Source organism: Otolemur garnettii, unplaced genomic scaffold (genome assembly GCF_000181295.1).
Source record: "Otolemur garnettii isolate 467f Iridium unplaced genomic scaffold, OtoGar3 scaffold00100, whole genome shotgun sequence".
Taxonomy (NCBI): Eukaryota; Metazoa; Chordata; class Mammalia; order Primates; family Galagidae; genus Otolemur; species Otolemur garnettii.
In genome coordinates, this window is record NW_003852495.1 from 6,136,914 (window position 1) to 6,159,190 (window position 22,277).

At 42.4% G+C, this 22,277-nt stretch overlaps 1 protein-coding gene across 1 annotated transcript in view; it reads right to left on the reverse strand.

The window, feature by feature from the left end:
• The window catches only part of LOC105887628 (zinc finger protein 14 homolog), a 24,438-nt gene extending 2,448 nt beyond the window's left edge, over positions 1 to 21,990 (reverse strand). The window contains exons 1-4 of the mRNA XM_012809118.1: positions 21,954 to 21,990; positions 15,888 to 15,976; positions 11,849 to 11,975; positions 10,488 to 10,586 (exon numbers count right to left, since the gene is read on the reverse strand). Coding sequence (XP_012664572.1) covers positions 10,488 to 10,586; positions 11,849 to 11,975; positions 15,888 to 15,896 — 235 coding nt within the window. The 5' untranslated portion in view covers positions 15,897 to 15,976; positions 21,954 to 21,990. The remainder of the gene's footprint in view (positions 1 to 10,487; positions 10,587 to 11,848; positions 11,976 to 15,887; positions 15,977 to 21,953) is intronic.
• Between the last annotated feature and the right edge of the window lie 287 nt (positions 21,991 to 22,277).

Below are 22,277 nucleotides of genomic sequence, written 5' to 3' on the forward strand. Positions count from 1 at the left end.
TTGGCGGGTCCGGGCTGGGAATTCGAACCCGCCACCTTAGGTGTACGTGGCTGGCGCCTTAGTCGGTTGAGCTATAGGCGCTGAGCCAGATTTCAAGTCTTGAGACATGAAAATAAAGCTCTGAGCCAGGGAGGATACCAATAAAGTGGGAATAGGGTGAAGTACAGCCTGTCTTTAGCTAGAGGGCCACACAAGGTTGACGGTATAATGCTCTGGAGAAGGAACCCTGGGTGCAGCCATTTATTATTAATTTCCTTAAAATAGAGGTAAAAGGGCTCATGACAATAAGCATCAAGTTGAAGCTTTTTGGCTTAGCTGCTGAATATTATAAATGAACCTCTGGTTCTAATTTTCCATTAGAAAAATTACTAATGAACTAACCATTTTCTACATTTTACTGCTATTATTCCCTGTTACTATTAAGCTAATTTGTATCATGAAACATACTGTACTCTCATAGTTTGAAAAAGGTGATAAAAATGCAGGGAATAGATGGAGTCCAAGAGTGGAGGCAGGGTTGGTGATAGGAAAGGAGTCAGACCAGTGAACCGCTGATTTGAGTGTGACTAAGAATCACACGGAGATTTGTTTAAACTATACAGAGATATTTTTAACTGACTACAACAATCTATAGGACTAAGTCCTGGGTATGTTTTTGTTTTGTTCTTATTTATATTCTCTAAGAAATTATTCTGATATTGATAAATGTTTGAGTCTCTACTTAAATGCTGTCAGTGACATCTCTTTCCCATCAGAATAAAATGTAAATACCTGAGCTTGAATAATAAGACTTCTACTTGTCAACAAGTGTCTTTATCTCTCTCTGTTCATGGTATACTGGCCTCCTTCAGCTCATAAAATGCCCTACAACTGTTCCCATTAGAGCTTTCCACAGGTTGCTCCTTCTTTGAGGAATCCTCTGTGTTAGCTTGTGCTTCTTGTACAGTCACTAGTCCCAATCCATGATAACCCATTACTCCATGAATGCATTAACCCATTCATGAGAGCAGAGCCCTCATGATCCAATCACCTCTTAGATGTCCCACCTCTCGATTCTGCCTTATTGGGGATTAAGTTTCAACATGAATTTTGGAGTGGACAAACATTCAAACCATAGCAACCCTCTAGTCAAGCAAACTCTTGTTCATCTTTATATTTTCCCCAATTTGGAGATAACAATTTTCTCATTTTATTACTATGTTAGCTTCTTTCCCCAGGGGCAGAAACAATTTCTAACTTCTCTCTTGGCTATGAACCAGAGACATAATGGAAGGCTTTGAAATGTAAAAGACTGGCTCACACCTGTAATCCCAACACGAGAGGCCAAGGCAGGTGGTAAATTGCCTGAACTCACAGTTTGGAGGCCAGCCTGAGCCAGAGCGAGACCTCATCTCTAAAAATAGCCGGGCACCAAGGGTGACAAAGTGAGACTATGTCTCCCAAAAAGGAAAAAAAAAGAAAGAAATGTAAGGAAAACCAAGGGGACCCTGTCTCTTTTGTTTACTACCTGCTCTCAGCAAGACAGGGTTCTGGGAGCTGTCCTCTTTTCTTGTTTGACTTCTGGTGCACTCTTCTGTCATCTCTGTCATTGGTACAGCTGAAGTCCTTCTACAGTTTTTGTCACTCCCTATTCAATAGGAGCTAAAAGAGCAGCTCTAAAACTCTTCTTTAATTGTGTCGGTTGACTGAAGGAGGGCTGAGCCAATGGATGGACTTTGCATTATGGTTGCTAGTAAAGGCCAGACCAGACAGGAAAGCAATTTGGGCTCAGAATTTTGAAGAAGTGAGGGCTAAACAGTGGCATCTCAGAACAGGTGAATTTCAAGTCAGGAAAGTTGAAGGGAGAAAAGGGTTGTGTACCTGATAAGGGAAGCCTCCAGCCTCTGGGGTCTGCCAAGGGATCTGCAGGAAAAGTGCAGGTCTGAGAGCTTTGGCTGGGTGAGATGAGATGCCATGGCACCTTCTATGGGAAATCTTTTTCTGCTGCTTATACAGGGACGCCTTGTGGCCAGCAGCTAGAGCCAATACAAAAGAGCTGGGAGGTCCAGTTTGACAGGTGTTAGACAGGAGCACCTTTACCAAACCAAACAGACCTGAAAATGTCCAATCTGGTAGATAGATTACCTTGTTCCATAGAAAGCCATGGGACAAGAAGCCTCAATCCCCATGAATTTACCTTGTCTATTAAAAAACTGTAAGATCCTTGGCTTCAACAGCCTTCAGGAAAAGAAATGAGTATTCTTTGCAACACAGCCTGGCCCCAATACCAAATGTTGGATAGAGAATCTTGGCCCATAAATGGAGTTTTAACTACAATACAATCTTACAGTTAGACCTCCTTTCTAGAGGGGAAGGGAAGTAGTCAGAGGTTCCTTAAGTTCAGGCTTTCATGTACATAGGTAAAAATTCCCAATATTGTGAATCTTGTGTGGAAAAATGCCAGATTAGACGAAGGGAGGGATTTGGGTGAGCCAAGGGTGCACCTGACACCTGACACCTTTGCCTGCAGGCATCTCCAAGGCTGTGCTCAAGCCACAGGGACCAACAAATGCCAGCACCCCATGGATTTTGGTAGAGCAGCTCTCAAGTTGGCGCAGCTGACAAGCACCACTGCTAAAAGTAACAGGCAGGGTTATGCTCCAGCCACAGAGGTCAACAAACACAGCTGCCCCTCAATCTGAAATGATTAAAATGAAAGCAGAATTCCATTAATTAGATAATAGAAAAAGAATGAAATGCACAAATAAAAAGCCCTAGGTTGTTGGTTGTTTTTTTTTTTTTTGAGACAGAGCCTCAAGCTGTTGCCCTGGGTAGAGTGCTGTGGCATCACAGCTCACAGCAACCTCTAACTCCTGGGCTCAGGCAAGTCTCCTGCCTCCAACAATGCCCAGCTTTTTTTTGGTTGCAGAAGTCATTGTTGTTTGGCGGCCTGGGCTGGATTCGAACCCGTCAGCTCAGGTGTACATGGTTGGCCCCTTAGCTGCTTGAGCCACAGGTGCCGAGCCCCTAGGCTGTTTAAAAAAAAAAAAAAAATCAGTGAAACCCCAAACTCCTGAGTGTTGAAACAATTCTCTTGCTTCAGCCTCCCAAGTAGATGGGACTACAGACACCTACCACAATTCCTAGATAGTTTTTTCTATTTTTTAGTAGACATGGGTTAACAAAAACTTTAGAAAGCACATAAACCAAATCATAAAGTGGCTCAAAACATTAAAAAAAGAAACAAACTCAAATTGCAAGTTAATTTTGAGTATAAAAATGGGATCAAAGGCTAATATAGGAAAACTATTTACCAATATCATGAATCACCTCTTATAGCACATCCAAAGAAAATATATGGGCTTAGCGCCCATAGCTCACTGGTTAGGGCACCAGACACATACACCAGGGCTGGAGGTTGCTGTGAGCCATGATGCCACAGCACTCTACTGAGGGTGACATGAGACTCTGTCTCAAAAAAAAAAAAAAAAGAAAGAAAAGAAAACATATAATAATTAAGTATGTGTTATTGTAGGAATGCAAGGGAAATTCAATACTAGGAAATACACTAAAATAATTCATCATATTAAAAATTTTTTTTGAGACAGAATCTCACTTTGTCACCTTCAGTAGAGTACTGAGGCATCACAGCTCACAGCAACCTCCAACTCTTGGGCTTAAACGATTCTCTTGCCTCAGCCTCCCAAGTAGCTGGGACTATAGGCGCCCGCCACAACGCCCGGCTATTTTCTGTTGCAGTTGTCATTGTTTAGCTGGCCTGGGCTGAGTTCAAATCCACCACCCTCAGTGTATGTGGCTGATGCCATAACCACTGTGCTACGAGTGCAGAGCCCATATTAATTTTCTTAAGGACAATCATCATTTCCACAGACAATGGAAAGGCATCTGACACAATACAGCATTCATTTCCTATTTTTTAAAAAGCACGTGAAATAATAGGGATGTACTTCCTTAATATGATGAAAAATGTTTCTTAGCCCAAATACTAGATTTAACTTGGGGAAGAATCCCTGGAGACACAAGAATTTAGAATTATTCTAAAACTTGACTGTGGTGGTAGTTACACAACTGGATGCATCTGTTAAAATTCCTAGAATTAGACTCTAAACAGGGTGGATTATGATGCAGATAAACTATATATTCATTAATAAACCAGACTTTTTATGTTGATACCCATTAAATTAATTTATAAAAATAATGTGATTACTGGGGGTATATGGGTCTGTGCCTTCTGCATGTTGCTGTGAATGGAAAAATGTTCTAATAACTAAGACTATTTTAAAAAATGAAGAATATAAAGTAATTTCCCCCCTACATCATCCATATTCTATTTTTTTTCTTCTACTGAAATATTTAATTGTAAACTCAAAGGTATTTTTTCTCTTTGCCCATACATATTCCATTCCAGAACTTAATTTTGTACTGGCTTTTTCTGTTTTTTTTTTTTTTTTTTTTTTTTTTTTTGAGACAGAGCCTCAAGCTGTCCCCCTGGGTAGAGTGCTGTCGCATCACAGCTCACAGCAACCTCCAACTTCTGGGCTCCAGTGTGTCTACTGCCTCAGCCTCCCAAGTAGCTGGGACCACAGGCACCCACCACAATGCCCAGCTATTTTTTTGGTTGCAGCCATCATTGTTGTTTGGTGGACCCAGGCTGGATTCGAACCCGCCACCTTAGGTGTATGTGGTTGGTGCCTTAGCCACTTGAGCCACAGGCACTGAGCTGTAGTGGCTTTTTTTAATCACCAGATAGTCATCTAGCATAGACAAGGCCTATAGGTAAGCGATAGTAAGTGGCCTGATATAATGTAATAATACTATAGTGATTTGAATTAAGGATCAGCAATGTATTTTATTTTATTTATTTTTTTTGAGACAGTGTCTCACTTTGTCACCCTGGGTAGAGTGCTCATGGTGTCATAGCTCACAGCAATCTCAAATTCTCGGGCTCATGCTATTCTCTTGCTTCAGCCTCCCAAGTAGTTGAGACTACAGGTGCCTGCCACAATGCCTGGCTATTTTTTGGGGGGGGGGGGGCGTCTCACTCTTGCTCAGGCTGGTTTCAAACTTGGGAGCTCAAGCAATCTACCCTCCTCAGCCTCCCAGAGTGCTAGGATTACAGGCATGAGCCACCATGCCCAACCCCAACAATGTATTTTAAATGTAATGGTGTAATTGGCTATTAAGTACATGTTTAAAAAGGACTGGAGATATTTTTGTGTGTGGTGTTCTAGCTATAAATATATAGCTATCACTGATAAAGCTGGGTAGCTGAACCCTTAAATCCAGGTTGGCCTTCATGAGAATAAATTGTCCAGCCCTTATTTACTAGGATAACGCCAACTGACTTTATAATATGGAAGGACTGGAGGATGTCTTTCAGGATAGCCACAGAGACCAGGCTATCACCTTCCTTGTGCTGCAACATTCTGGACCCCAATAGAGGTACTGCCCCTGCTTTGGATGAAGCAGCTCTCAGGAGAAAGAGCCAAAACTAGTTCCTCCCCATGTGATCCCAGAAGTGTGCATAACAGGTGGCATGTAAGCTGGTTTATACTTTAAAAAAATTTTTTTTGAGACAGAATTTCACTTTGTCACCCTTGGTAGAGTGTCGTAGCATCATAGCTCACAGCAATCTCAAACTCTTGGGCTCAAGGCTCTTACCTCAGCCTCCCAAGTTCCTGGGACTACTAGTACCCTCCACAACACCCAGCTATCTTTAGAGATGGGGTCTCCCTCTTGCTCAGGTTGGTCTCGAACCTGTGAGCTCAGGCAATCCATCTGCCTCAGCCTCTCAGAGTGCTCTGATTACAGGCATGAGCCACCACACCCAGCTGGTTTAAAGTTTTCTATTTTGAGACAGAGTCTTATTATGTCACCCTCAGTAGAGTGCCGTGGCTCACAGCTGCCTCAAACTCTTGGGCTTAAGTGAATTTTATCAGAATGATATGCTAGTCTAATGATTGATTTACTTACTTTATCCCCTTTGAAAAATGTAATCTTGGCTCGGCGCCTGTAGCTCAAGGGACTAAGGCGTCAGCCACGTACACCAGAGCTGGCAGGTTCAAATCCAGCCCAGGCCTGCCAAACAACGACAACCACAACCAAAAAATAGCCAGGCGTTGTGGCAGGCACCTGTGGTCCCAGCTACTTGGGAGGCTGAGGCAAGAGAATTGCTTAAGCCCAAAGAGTCTGAGGTTGCTGTGAGCTATGATGGCACAGCACTCTACCCAAGGTGACACCCTGAGGCTCTGTCTCAAAAAAAAAAAAAGCAATCTTGCAAGTATCTTGAAATCACGTCATGTATGTCCTATAATATGTTCTTTTATTTTCAAGATTGCTTTAGACGTGCTAAGTTCATGCTTTATCATATAAATGTTACAATCACCTTGTCAATTCCTACCAAAAAAAGTCTTGAAGATTATGATTGGAATTGCTTTGAATCTATAAAATTAACATTTTTATAATACTGAGTCTTTCCATTCCCCACATGGTATCTCTCCATTTATTTAGTTCATTCTCTTAGTAATGTTCCATGGTTTTCAATGCAGAGGTCTCGTATGTGGTACACGTTTTTTTTTTTTTTTGAGACAGAGCCTCAAGCTGTCCCCCTGGGTAGAGTGCCGTGGCATTACAGCTCACAGCAACCTCCAACTCCTGGGCTCAAGGGAGTCTCCTGCCTCAGCCTCCCAAGTAGCTGGGACCACAGGCGCCCACCACAACGCCCGGCCATTTTTTGGTTGCAGCCGTCGTTGTTGTTTGGCGGGTCTGGGCTGGGGATTCGAACCTGCCACCTTAGGTGTACGTGGCTGGCGCCTTAGCCGGTTGAGCCACAGGTGCCGAGCTGTGGTACACGTTTTATCAAATTTATTTCTTAGTATTTTATGTTTTTTTGACACTACACTAATTAACTTACCAATTTTTTTGCTCCTAGTATATAAAAATAATTCACTTTTTAATATTAACTTGTGGTCTCACTGTGATCTTCACTTATTACTTTGAATACCTGTTGCCTTGGTTCCTTAGGATTTCTTTCCTTTTTTTTTGAGGCACAGTGTTACTCTGTCACCCTGGCTAAAGTACAGTGTCATCATCATAGCTCACAGCAACCTCAAACTTCTGGTCTCAAGTGATCCTCCCGCCTCAGCCTCCTGAATAGCTGTGACTAGAGGTGCACGCCATTACAACTGAAAATTTTTTCTACTTTTTATAGAGATAGGGTGACTAGGATTATAGGCATGAGCCACTGTGCCTGGCCTACTAAGAATTTTTTAACATGAATGGATATTAAATTGTATGATATACTACTTCACTACTTGCTCAGAGTGGTCTCAAAGTCCTGATCTCAAGTGATCCTCCTGCCTTGGCCTCCCAGAGTGTTAGGATTATAGGTGTGAGCCACTGCACATGGCCAGATTCCGTAAGATTTTCTATGTATACAATCATCACATCTCCAAATATGGACTTTTATGTCTTCTTTTTGAACTTTATTTTTCACATTTATTTTTCTTATTGTATTAGCTAGGACCTTTAATATAATGTTAAATAGATGTGGAAAACACCACTTTAATTGAACAGTAAAAAAAAAAAAGATGTGGGCATCTTTGCCATGTTTCTAATCTATGTGAAAAATTCTTCAATCAGGTATCAGTATGCCCTTTTTTTTTTTTTTAAAGCAGGTGTCCTTTATAAGGTTAAGGAAGTTCCCTTCAATTTCTTGTATGCTAAGAGTTTTTTTTTTTTTCTTTGAGAAAGAGTTTCACTTTGTCACCCTCATTAGAGTGCCATGGTGTCATAGCTCATAGCAACCTCAAACTCTTGGGCTGAAGTGATCCTCTTGCCTCAGTTTTTCATTTTAGTAGAGATAGGGGTCTCGTTCTTGTTCAGGCTGGTCTTGAACTCCTGAGCTCAGTCAATCCACCTGCCTCAGCCTCCCAGAGGGCTAGGATTATAGGCATGAGCCACTGTGCCTGGCCTACTAAGAATTTTTAACATGAATGGATATTAAATTGTATGATATACTACTTTACATCTATGAAGATGACTGCTATGGTTGGAACATTTTTCCCCTCCAAAACTCATGTTAAGCCTTAATCCCAAATGTGGCAGTATTAAGTGGAGTCTTTATGAGGTGATTGGGTCATGAGGGCTTTGCTCTCATAAATGGATGGTTCAATTTATGGATTAATTGATAGATTAAAAGATTATCATGGAAGTTAGACTGTTGACTTTTTAAAAGAAAGAGAAAGGGCTGGGCGCTGTGACTCATGCCTGTAATCCTAGCTTTCTGGAAGGCCGAGGTGGGTGGATAGCTTGAGCTTACAGATGCCAGACCAGCCTGAGTCAGAGAGAGACCTGGTCTCTAAAAATAGCTGGGCCTTGTGGCGGGTGCCTGTAGTCCCGACTACTTGGGAGGCTGAGGCAAGAGAATCACTTGAGCCCGAGAGTGAGGTTGCTTTGAGCTATGATACCATAGCACTCTACCAAGGGCGACAAAGTGAAACTCTGTCTCTAAAAAAAAAAAGAGTTCTGAGCCAGCACATTCTCAACCCCCCTGCCATGTGATACCCTATGCTGTTTATCAGCAAAAAAGCTCTTACCAGATATGGCCCCTTACCTCACAGCCTCCGTAAGTGTAATAAATTCCCTTTATAAATTACTTATAATTTCAGATATTCTGTTATAAGCAATAGGAAATGGTCTTTCTCATTTTTTCTGTTAAGATGGTGAATTATATACTACTATGTATTGTTAAACCAGGCTTGCATTGATTAAAAGGGGTAAGCCCCACTTGGTCATCAATTTTTTTTTTTTTTTTTTTGAGACAGAGCCTCAAGCTGTCCCCCTGGGTAGAGTGCCGTGGCATAGCTCACAGCAACCTCCAACTCCTGGGCTCAAACGAGTCTCCTGCCTCTGCCTCCCAATTACTGGGACCATAGGCACCCGCCACAACGCCTGGCTATTTTTTTTCAGTTGCAGCCATCATTGTTGTTTGGCGGGCCTGGGCTGGATTCGAACCCGCCACCTTAGGTGTATGTGGCTGGTGCCTTAGCCACTTGAGCCACAGGCGCTGAGCCTTGGTCATCAATTTGTATGTCACTAGATATTATTTGTTAATATTATTTTTAAATTCTGCAGTATATAGGTGAAATAAATGGGTTTATACTTTTTCTTTTGGTAATTTCTTTGTCAGGTTATGGTATAAGAGTTAATCTTGCCTCATAAAATGGGTTGAGAAGTGTCCCTTTTCTGAAGGAATTTTGTAATATTGCTTCTATTTCTTTCTTAGATATTTAGTAGAATTCACCAGTGAAACCATTTGGACCTAAAATATTCTTTGTAGAAAATTTATGATAATTATAATTCAATCACTTTAGACACAAGGTTATTCATTTTCTTCTTTATCTTGTATTTTTTAAGGACTTTTTCTGTTTCATTTAAGTTGCTGAATTTACTGGCATAAAGTTATTTATGGCATTTACTTCCATGAATTGAATTGGCTACATGATGTGAAGTAAAAATCCCTCTTTCCTTCTTGATATTAGTAATTTATGTATTTTCTCCTTTTATCTTGATCAATCAAGCCAGGTGTTTACCATCTTTGTTGGTAATTATAAGAAATCAGTTTTTGACTTCATTAATTTTTTCTTCTTTTCTTTTTCTATTTTGTTGATTTCTGTTTATTTTTTGAGACAGAGTCTCAAACTGTTGCCCTGGGTAGCTCGTCATAGCTCACAGCAACCTCCAACTCTTGGGCTCAAGTGATCCTCTTGCCTTAGTTTTTTTCTATTTTTAGTAGAGATGGGGCCTTGCTTTTTGCTCAGGCTGGTCTCGTGAGCTCAAGCAATCCACCTGCTTCAGTCTCCCAGAGTGCTAGGATTACAGACCTGAGCCACCTTGCCTAGCCTAGCTCTTATATTTATCAGTTTTTTCATCTTAAGAACAGTTTCTCTCTCTTAAGTGGGAGTGAAGTATGAGAGACAAGAAATTGCATTGTAATCAAATTATAATCAAGGTCAATATGAAGTTATTTTGTTAGTCCAGGCTTAAAAGATCTTAATTTGCTTCAGGTCTCAAGCTTTTCTTTCATAAGCCATGGGCTTTTTTTTTTTTTTTTGAGACAAAGTCTCACTATATCACCCTTGGTAGAGTGCTGTGGCATCACAGCTCACAGCAACCTCAAACTCCTGGGCTCAAGGGATTCTCTTGCCTCAGCCTCCCAAGTAGCTGGGACCACAGGTGTCTGCCACAATTCGGGGCTATCTTCCTTTTGTGCAGTTGTCATTGTTGTTCAGCTGGCCCGGGCCGGGTTCAGACCTCCAGCCTGGGTATATGTGGCTGGCACCCTACCCACTGAGCTATGGGCACCACCAGGCTATGGGCTTTTGAAGAGAGATCTGCTACGACATCTCAAGGGTGGGACTCCACCCTAACCAGTTTAGCTACAACCTGCAGTAATGATTGCTTTATACCTCTCAGCTGTCACTCACCTGGGCAGTATCTTCTTGCCCCTTCCCTCACAAGCATCCCAGGTTCCTTCCCTTCTTCATCCAATGACGTAATCATATCTGGTTTAGAAATGGAAGATCCTGCTTAAAATTAAAATGTGACATGAAACTATAAATCCCAGTGTTCTTGGATTCAGATTTGGTTAACATTTATCATTAAGTACAAATCAAAATAGTACTTTATAAAGCCTAAGAGCAAAGGAGCTGAAGGACATTCATATTAGACCACAAAGAATAGATAGCAGATGTTTAAGAACAGGCTTTAATATAATTTAACCTCATGCAGGCTCTGCTGAGAGGCAGTTTTATGTAGTGGTTGAGAACACGGACTGGCTCAGTCGTAAGCCTGCCTGGCTCCGAATCTTGACTCTTTTGCTATTACTTCAGCAAACTATTAACCCCTTGTGCCTAAGTGTTCTCATCTGAAATGAGTGTAATAACAGTACTTTCTCATAGAGTTGTAAGGGTTAATTAATGATGAACAATGCTCAGAATAGCATCTAAGCACAACTACATATGATAACATGTCCATATACACAGATGTGTATATTACCTACTAATTTTTGTTATCATTTTGCTGAACGGGTAATAAGAGGCTTTCTGAAACATTCTCAGATCTTTTCTAGGATATTCATTCACTGTTAAATGCAAACTTTTTTTTTTGAGACAGAGTCTCACTATATCACAGCAACCTCAAGCTCTTGGGCCTAAGCAATTGCCCTAGCCTCACAAGTAGCTGGGACCACAGGTGCCCACCACCATAATGCCCGGCTACTCTTCTGTTATAGTTGTCATTATTGTTTAGCAGGCCCAGGCCAGTTCAAACCCGCCAGCTCTGGTGTATGCAGCCAGCGCCCTAGCTGCTGACCTACAGGCACCGAGCCTAAATGCAAACTTCTCAGATTTTAACTTTCAATTGCAAAGCAGATAGAACTGAGTATGTCTGTTATAGGAAACAGAATGCGTTTACTTGATGATCCATCCACATATATATCCTACAGATGCCTTTGATTTTTAGAGAAACTCAGAACCCCAGAGGGATTATCAAGGAGTATGAAGCATTCATATAAATTCTGAGTTCATATACAATATGAAATTTGGTTTTTTGGAGCATGCTTTTGCCATATCCAAATCCAGTCTCTTGTATGTTAAAGAAACAAGGAATAACAGAGTCCGAAGAAAGTCTGAAGGACACAGCAGATGTTAAATGGAAGGACCTATTTCCAACCTAATGAAACGATTCCTTTGAGAACAGAGAGTAAAAATTTAGCTAGCTTCTCTAAATACAGTCCTAAACTTGACAGTAGAGAAAAGCCAGTATCATTTGGAATCAATAACCTTACCTAGTGAGATGAAGTTGCTATAGTTCTCCCACATTACATCCCTATATAAGTCCCTCTGAGCAGAATCCAGGAATTCCCATTCTTCCTGTGAGAAGTCTATGGCCACATCCCTGAATGTCACTGAACTCTGAAAAAATAAACTCAGGTATTACTTGTAAAAAATAACACATAAAAAAAGAAATTAAATATGTTTAAAGTGGAAAGAGAGGCAATTACGGAAATCATTATAGAGAGGAACCCATATAGCATGCAAATAGTGCAGGGCTGGAGACCTGTGGCATGAGTAAGGAAAAGTAAAATTTGTATCTTTGAAGCAGAGTACCTATTCTTTCTTTTTTTTTTGAGACAGAGTCTCACTATGTCACCCTTGGTAAAGTTCTGCGGCTTCATAACTCACAGCAACCTCAAACTATTGGGCTTACGTGATTCTCTTGCCTCAGCCTTCCAAGTGGCTGAGACTATAGGCACCCACAACAATGCCCAGCTATTTTTTGGTTGGAGTTGTCATTGTTGTTTAGCAGGCCCGGGCTGGGCTCGAACTTGCCAGTCTCGGTGTATGTGGCTAGTGCCCTACTCACTGAGCTATGGGTGCTGAGCCATCATCAAATCATTCTATTTTTTTTAAACAGAGTCTCAAGCTGTCTCCCTGGGTAGACTGCTGTGGTGTCATAGCTCACAGCAACCTCAAACTCTTGGGCTTAAGGGATCCTCTTGCCTCAGCTTCCCAGATAGCTGGGACTACAGATGTCCACCACAACACCTGGCTATTATTTGGTTATAGTTGTCATTGTTGTTTGGTGGGCCTGGGCTGGATTTGAACCTGCCAGCTCCCGTGTACGTGGCTAGCACCCTAGATGCTTGAGCTACAGGGGCTGAGCCCATCACTTCATTACTGATGTCTTGTACTGACAATCTTTTTCTGATCAGCTCCTATTCCCCCTACTGATGCCCTAAAAATTATGAGCTAGCCAAATAACTAACACTGGACAGATGAAATTAATAGCAATTTATTAGTCACATATACTTACAACCAGAAGGAGGACATCACGCATCATGCAGGGCCATAAAGGGGTAAACTCAGCAACAGAGTGAAGAATCAGGGGCTTGTGGGAGACTGGCTTTATAGTAATAAGTGGGTGAGGTATTTCCTGGTCCCCACGGTAGGATGTGATTGACTTGTTGGTGGGGAGGTAAAATCCACGTTGAGGACCAAGACTGTGTACCTGGTCCAGATGATGGCAGGAGAGCTAGCTGGATAGGAACACTTTCTGCCCCATGAGGGGTATGAGGTGACAGCAGAGGAATTCACGGTGTAAAGGCATCACATGAAATTTTAGGCCCCAATTACATCCCTACCTAATCCACCCAATCCTAAAAGCCTTACATAAGATCTCAACACACACAGAAATTGAGATCAGTCAGCACTGAATCCCATCTTATATTGAAAAACTCAAATATGTGAAGTTTAGAGTTTTCTCTGTAAGTGGTCAAATAGGATCAAATTCTGTCTCTAATCATCAAACCATTTATCTTTCAGCAAAGCTCAAAACAGGGAGCTCTCATTCAACATTAGTAATCCATCTTGAAGACATGCTAGTCGCAGCTATTCAGGAGGCTGAAGCAGAAGGATCACTTCAGCCCAGGAGTTGGAGACTACAGTGAGCTCTGATCATGCCACCACTGCTCTCCAGCAAGATTGTATCTCAAAAATAAAATATGTGAGCACTCCAATTTGTACAAATAATCAACACATCGAATCCCACAAAGGCATAAATGTATTCATGATCTATGTATATACAACTTAATAAAAAAAATAAAATAGGGTGGTGCCTGTGGCTCAAAGAAGTAGGCCACCGGCCCCATATGCTGGAGGTGGCACATTCAAACCCAGCCCCAACCAAAAAACTGCAAAAACATAAAAAACAAAATAAAATAAAAGAGCAAGTCATTAATAAATAAGATAAAATAAGTAAATAAAGGCCAGGAGTGGTGGCTCATGCCTATAATCCTAGCACTCTGGGAGGCTGAGGCAGGTGGATTGCCGAGCTCACAGGTTCCAGACCAGCCTCATCTCTAAACATAGCTGGGTGTTGGGCAGCACTCATAGCTCAGTGAGTAGGACATCAGCCACATACATGGAGGCCGGCGGGTTTGAACCCAGTCTGGGCCAGCTAAAGCAACAATGACAACTGCAACAACAACAACAAAAAATAGCCGGGTGTTGTGGTGGGCACCTGTGGTCCCAGCTACTTGGGAGGCTGAGGCAAGAGAATCACTTAAGCCCAAGAGTTTGAGGTTGCTATGAGCTGTGATGCCACAGCACTCCACTGAGGGTGACATAGTGTGACTCGGTCTCAAAAAAAAAAAAGTAGCCAGGTGTTGTGGCAGGTGCCTGTAGTCCCAGCTACTTGGGAGGCTGATGCAAGAGAATCAATCACTTGAGCCTAAGAGTTTGAGGTTGCTGTGAGCTATGACACCCAGGGTGTCAAAGTGAGACTCTGGGTAGATGGCACTCTACCCAGGGTGACAAAGTGAGACTCTATCTCAAAAAAAAAAGTAAAAAGACATTCTAACACCACATTACTAACCAGGTACCTATTTTCCCATCATTTTAAATCAGAGAATTATAACGTATTATATATCAATTCTATCCCTCCAACTAGCTTGGAGGAAACAACATTTTCTTCCAAGATAGAATTACAGAGTACACAGTGGGTTGGTACACACACAGTACCTTTGGCTTTAGTATTTTTTTTTTTTTTTTGCGACAGAGCCTCAAGCTGTCCCCCTGGGTAGAGTGCCATGGCATCACAGCTCACAGCAACCTCCAACTCCTGGGCTCAAGCGAGTCTCCTGCCTCTGCCTCCCAAGTAGCTGGGACTACAGGCGCCCACCACAACACCCGGCTATTATTTGGTTGCAGCCATCATCGTTGTTTGGCAGGCCCGGGCTGGATTCGAACCTGCCACCTTAGGTGTATGTGGCTGGCGCCTTAGCCGCTTGAGCCACGGGTGCCGAGCCTGGCTTTAGTATTTTTATGATCTTTTATTAAATTCATTTTTTTCATTTGCTTACTTTCTTTATCCACAATTTTCTTCAATATTTTTCCAACCTTTTAGATAAAAACAAGGGCTACTTGTTCCATAAGAAGTGCCACAAGAACACAATGGCAGAAATGCGGCACACTCGGCACGAGGCTCTGATGCCTCCTTTATTACCAGCACGCCAGACACGTACACCCTTCAATGATACTTACATAGACTTCAAAACATGTACACATGGGTCCAATGGTCTAGCAATTGTATTTGGAATTTAACATCTTCCTGGATGTTGTTTATGTTAAACAAAATTTTTATTGAACTATATGATTTCATTTAAATAAAGCTCTAAAAATAAGCAAAATTAATTTATGGTGTTTGAAGTGAGGATGATGGTTACAGCTGGGAAGGATGGGTGGGGAGTGGCTGGGGTGCTCACACTATCCCTTCCTTAACTTGATAGCACACATATACTCAATTTATGAAAAGTCGTTCAGTTGTACATTTATGGTTCGTATATTTTTCTGTATATATGTCACACCTAAATAAAACAATTCAGGAACTTTTGTAAAATGTCATATTGTATATTGGGAACACAAATCTTTCCTACAACAAACTAGATGAAAAAATCATATTGAGAGAAATATACTTTCTGTAGAGGTTAAGTGTTAAAATCAAAATCCATTGGAAAATGTTAATGGAGGGCCACCATGCAGAGAATGCCTGCAGTTGTCTCATCGCATTTCACTTTTGCTCCCTTCTGGCCCTTAACAGATTTTGTACATGGGAAATATTCAAAATCAGCGGAAAAAGAGAAAGGCACACAATAGACTACAACAGACACAACAGTGGGCTATCTGTCCCCACTGTTCACAAGAATGAGAGGAACTAAAGCAGGTTCCTAGATGGAATTCTGCTAAAGAGGAAATTTCTGAATAAGGAACAAATACACGTATATAAAACTGACAGTATGTCAAAAGGAGAGAGAAACATTAACTTACACGGGCCATGGTTTTAGAATTGTAAGAAATGGTCAGTTTTTTTTCAAGACTTTTCTATTGGAGCTCTATAGAATCCAGACAAGTCAGAGCTGAAAGAAGAAAAAGAAACCATGAAATCAGATATACTGCAGTCTCAAAATGACTTACGTTAATATGAACTTTTTCTTCTCATTCATTCTGCTTCCAAACTACTCTCCAGCACTATAGCCACACCTGTCCCACACCTACATAAACTGGAGGAGAGTATAGGAAGTCTGCAGAAATACAAGTGCTACAGCGGGGCATTGTGGCTGGGGTCTATAGTCCCAGCTGCTTGGGGGGCTAAAGCAAGGGGATCAATTGAGCCCAAGAGTTTGAGGTCACTGTGTGCTATAATGATGCCACAGCACTCTACCCAGAGTAAGAGACAGAGTAAGACTCTGTCTCAAAAAAAAAAAAAAAAACAAGCCCTGAACAAACCCAGCTGGGCAGTGATGACCTCGGCGTAGAAGCGCAGGTACTTCTGCAGGAGGATTTGTGACAGGCCCCCATCTGGCAATGAGGATCTGGTCCTCACAGATTATGTAGACTTGTCCTGAGCAGGTCCTCCTCACTCCAGTACAACTTTTCAGGGCTGTGATGGGACCACAACATCCATATAGAGACTCCTAAGAGCCCTCAGGATCCTGCCTCAACTTCCTAAATACAAAGGCTAAAAGACTACACAGATTGATTCTGGCAGCTTCTGTCCCCTCTAGGCTGCACTGGCCTTTCCCCAGCCAAGAAAACTCACCACTCCAGTTTTCCAGTCAGGACCTGTCAAACCATGACATCCTTCACCATCCCTTCTCTTTTGGTATCCAAGGTGGAAGGAAGAGATTCACAATCCCTGTAGTCAACGACATTCAATGAGACCTTTGATATGACAGGTGCTACCTACACATTGTCAACTGACCCTCAGTACTGTTTTGCACTGTAGTTCACTTTTTTTCAATAGCTCAGGAAACTGATGCTCAGGGATCAGTTAAGTGGCAGGCTTTTGTTAGAAATCCACATTTCTCTAACTAACAGGACAGTTCTCTTTCAAGTCTGGTTTTTGCCTCTGAGGACAGAATTTCTCTCTACTTCACTGAGAGAAATTTGAGCATGGACAATCACTAAAAAACAGAAATAACTAACAACCTTTCAAAAAATACTAAATCTCAGAAGATGGTGGAATCATTTTCTCTCTAGCAATTGTTCCCCTATGAAAACATTAATTTGAACAAATACCTTTAAACAAAAATACCTTTGTAAGAGCTAAGGCAACCAGGTGAGAGATCACCATACCTGGTGATAATAACAAGAACTAACAATCATAAGAAAAGACGCATTGAAGAAGGTAGAAAGGACAGTTTGACATTACCCATGTCACCTGTTCTATCATCCCAGGGAGCACAGTGGGGACAGATATTATCCACTTAGGAAAAGACAGGGAAGTGAGCACAGAAATTTGCTTTGTTCCATAGTATCAGGCCCACCACAGCAAAACCCAGTACCAGGCAGAACCCTGTGACTCCAGACATCAGGATAGTACCCACAAACTGAGCCTCCAGACCCAACTCAGCACTAGACAGATCGTGCCACCACAACCCAACTTGGGCAAGAGAATAAGACCCTATCTCAAAATTCAAAAACAAAAAAAGTAGGCTGGGTGTGGTGGCTCTTACCTATAATCCTAGCACTCCGGGAGGCCAAGGAGGGTAGATTGCTTGAGCTCAGGGGTTCAAGACCAGCCTGAGCAAGAGTGAAACCTAGTCTCTAAAAATAGCCAGGTATTGTGACGGGCACCAGTTGTCTCAGCTATTTGGGAGGCTCAGGCAAGAGAATCACTTGAGCCCAAGAGTTTGAGGTTGCTGTGAGCTGTGATGCCGCAGCACTCTATCAAGGGTAACAAAAAAAGAAAAAAATTACAGTAACAGCCAACACCACTCACAACCACATTAAACAGAGTGTGAACTTGAAATACTCAAATTCTCCAAATAAGAAAAATATTTTCCCAGTTCAAATTTTTCTTTCAGTCTTCCCTTTAACTGAGTAAAAAAGTTAAGGATATTGAAAAAACAGATGCTGTCTTTCCTAAGTGGCTATTTTCACTTGAGCTTCCCATTCATGAACCAATTCTATGATTTAATTTGTCCACATACGTTGGAGTACTGCCTAGAAAAGAATGGCAAGAGGTCCCTGACTAATGACTTTTCAGCACTGAAAGCATCTCACGGCTGCTTCCTTTCACATCTTCCTGACAAGTGGGTTTATTTTGGCTTCTGAACCAAAGGGGTTTATTTTGGCTTCTCAGTCCTTTTAACTGAGATGCCTATGAAGTCTTCCAATAGCTGCTGAATCTTCTTGTCCGACTAATCTCATTTTGCATATGATATAGCTAAAAAAAAAAAAAACCTGTAAGGCATAAATCCTACTGTATGAAATCCATTTATCTCCATAAAGACCTCACAGCTGCAGTATAATCTGGACATAACTTGACAGTGATTGATATTTCTTCCCTTCACCATGATTGATTATTGGGCAAACTTGAAAGGATTTTTTTTTAGCATACATCACAATGAGATTTGGTCTACTACTTTTATTACTAATACATCCTTTGCTGTCAGACTTCCAGGACAGAAATCTTAGCTGTGGGCTGGCATTCTTCCTTTCTTCTTATGGGGTGCTGCACTATTCTCTTGCTCCTTTTCTCTCCCTCCCATCTTCTCCTCTCTTACTCCCTGCTCTCTCTTCTCATCTCTTTCCCCTAACTCTCTTACCTTTCTCTAATATAAAATAAACTTATACTTTTATATCCTAAAAAAAAAAAGAGAGAAATCTCAGCTCTGATACATCTTAACTGTGGAATCTTAGATATGTTACTTTTCAGATACTTAATTTCCTCCTATATAATATGGTGATCAAAGGGTTGTTATAAGGATTAAATAAGGTACAATCCATAAAGCAATTCAAGTAGCAAATAAGCATTTAATAACCATCAGCTATATCACTGAAGATGAAGAATACTATGGAATTATCAAAGAAAACTTTTTTTTCTTCCATAACAATAACAACAAAAAAGGCTTCTCAGCCTTTCTCTTTCTTATAAAGCTAACTAACAAATTTCAAAGCATTACCCTGGTAGGCAATTCTTGACTGTCAGCAACTTACAAAAGGAGATATATAGGTAAATAAAGCAAATACAGCGAAATACTCCTAATTGTGGGATCTGGGTGATGAAGAAAAATATTGAATTACAACCTAACAGTAACAACTCTATTGAGCACTTGCTACATGCTAAACATTTTCTAAGGGTTTTACATATATTACTTCATCTACTCAGAGCAATCTTATACAGTAGGTTCTATCATTACTCTCATTTAAGAGATGATAGAAATGTGTGGCACAAAGAGATGAAACCAAATGCCCCAAGCTCACCCAGGTCTAAATGGTAGGTTTGTGATTAGAACTCTGATAATTTATCTCCAACACCCATACTGCTGTCACTATACTAAACTGCTTTTGTACGACCACATAGACATGTGGCCTGAAACAAACTCATGCTGTCAAAATCTTCATGCTTTTTAAATTTCTGCTGTCTTTCTTTTTAATAATCCCTTCTCAGGTTAACACAGATCTCCATACTTAAAATTCTATCACATTACCACTCTTTTTGTTTGTTTTTTGAGACAGTCTCACTATGTCACCCTTCGTAGAGTGCTGTGTCGTCACAGCTCACAGCAACCTCAAACTCTTGGGCTAAAGCCATTTCTCTTGCCTCAGCCTCCCAAGTAGCTGGGACTACAGGCACCTATCACAACGCCTGGCTAATTTTTGTTGCATTTGTTGTTGTTGCTTAGCTGGCCTGACCAGGTTCGAACCCACTAGCCTCAGTGTATGGGGCTGGCACCGTAATCACTGAGCCACGGGAGCCAAGTCCACATTACCACTCTTTAAAACCTCAGAAGCAGAAGATCCTGTCACCAAACTATCTCCCATCTTTCCCTGCTTCTGAACTCACAGGACAGTGGAAATCAAAGAGACCTAGTGTGTGATTCCATCTAAACGATAATCTCCTTAACAAATCACCACCTAAAATAAAGCTCTGCAGTTAGCCTCTCTTCAAGAGGTTTACTTGCAGACTGCTCAAATAATCAGAAAGAAGCAGCTCACACAAGAAATTAAATGATTGTCAAATATTCCTGTTAATACCCACTGGAAGGCTGGGGGATGTGGTGTCTACCCTTATCACCCTAGGCAAGGAAGGTCAAAGCACCAGGTCCATGATAGAACATTTCAGGGATTAAAGCCGAACCAGATAAAGACTAAAACAACCTTGTAGGGCCAGGCACGGTGGCTCACGCCTGTAATCTCAGCAATCTAGGAGGCTGTGGTGGAAAGGTCGCTGAGCTCACAGGTTGGAGACCAGCCAGAGTAAGAGCAAGACCCCAGCTCTAAAAATAACCGGGTGTCATGGCTGGTGTCTGTAGTCCCAGCTACTTGGGAGGCCGAGGCAAGAGAATCACTTAAACCCAAGAGTTTGAGGTTGCTGTGAGCTGTGATGTCTCAGCAGTCTACTGAGGGCAAAAGAGTGACATTCTGTCTCAAAAATAAATAAATAGGGCAGTGCCTGTGGCTCAGTGGGTAGGGCGCCAGTCCCATATACTGAGGGTGGCAGGTTCAAACCCGGCCCTGGCCAAAATGCAACAACAACAAAAAAAAGCTGGGAGTTCTGGCAGGCACCTGTGGTGCCAGCTACTTGGGAGGTTGAGGCAAGAGAATCGCCTAAGCCCAAGAGCTAGAGGTTGCTGTGAGCTATGATGCCAAAGCACTCTACAGATGGCAACAAAGTGAGACTGTCTCAAAAAATAATAAATAAATAAATAATAAAAAATTTAAAAAATCGTATCTATGGACTTGCAGAGAGGAAAGCCACAAAAATGGTTGGAATGGTGAGATGGACCAGAGGGAGGAGAAAAGCTCTTCTGTAAATGCACAGGTCCAGCTAAAAGATCCTGAGGTGGATCTAAGAGTGGCAGGGATTTGGAATGGCTGCTGGTTCTGAGATGAGATTAGGGGATGTAGGGGTTACCTGGAGATTGAGTGTTACTATGAGTGTTATCACCAGGGTGGCTTAAAAAGTGGGCATCTCCAACAATAAGTGATGACATTTAATAAAATGGAAATAGCAAAGCAAATCTAGATCATCATTGGTAAGAAAGCTGTGATTTCTCCAACCGAGTGTCATAATGGCATTTTACAACTATAGGTTAGCCCCGAGAGAAATAACGTTTTGCATCTGGCTTTATCTGTCTCTTCCCTTGCAGACAGATTAATGACAGGGCTGTTTCACTGTTTAGTCCAAACTGATTTTCACCCTTTCACAGAAGAGGGAAGCAAATGTCCCCATGCTCAGAAAAACAAAAATTACATGTCATGAACAAAAAGGAAACGTAAGCTCATCTTGACGCTGACTTTTATATATGCAAAAGCAATCATTTCTTCCTCTCTCTTCCACTTCCTAAAGATCGGCAGGATGGGGTAAGGGGATGACAAAATCTCGAGACATCAGGCCTTTCTTAGAGCCCAGCCTGGCTGACACAGGACACACTCCCGCTATCACACTTGGCTGTCTCCATTTACCACACATAATCCGGCGGAACAAAACGGGAGAGCCTGGAATAAAGCTGACGGTTCCCGGGATCAGAGAAAAAGGCCAGAGTGCACAAGGACCAGGCTGGAGTCTGTCTCTGAGTTAACCTCAGTTTCCTCGCGAGGGAGCTCGGACAAAGCGGTGGTTCTGAGGGCTGCAGTTGTTCTCAGGGCTGCTGCATCTTTTTGTTTGGGAGCCTTCCCTCTGGGGTTCATACATCTAACTCGGAGCCATTCCGGGCCGCTGGACCTGTGAAGCTCCGAAGCAGAAGAGCAGAGGACGCAGCAGGGCACCCTGTGCCCAGTCAGCGTCACAAACTCCGCAGTCACTGCGACTCGACTCACACAGAGGTCTGCGCCGCCCCCGCGCCGCCCCCGCGCCCATTTCCTTAGTACACGCGACCAACTCACCTCTCGTAGCCGACACCAGCGAGGAAGCCGGAAAGAAACTCCGCCCGGAGGCCTGTGGGAAATGTAGTCCGCGGCCGGGAGGGCCGTGCCCCCCACCTCGACGGGCAGCGCGGAGTGCGCAGGCGCAAACTCTGGGAGCGCGCGACCGCTGCGGAGCTCCGGGCTCGGGGTCAGTGGGCGGGAGGGGTTTCGGGGCCGCAGGGGCTGGACGCGGCGCGCCTCTGAAGCTGGGGCTTGTTTGTCGCTGAGGCGGTCCTACCAAGGCTTAGAAAGAAGGCTAGGCACTGGCAGACATCTGATGTACCAAGCTCACAGCAGGTGCTT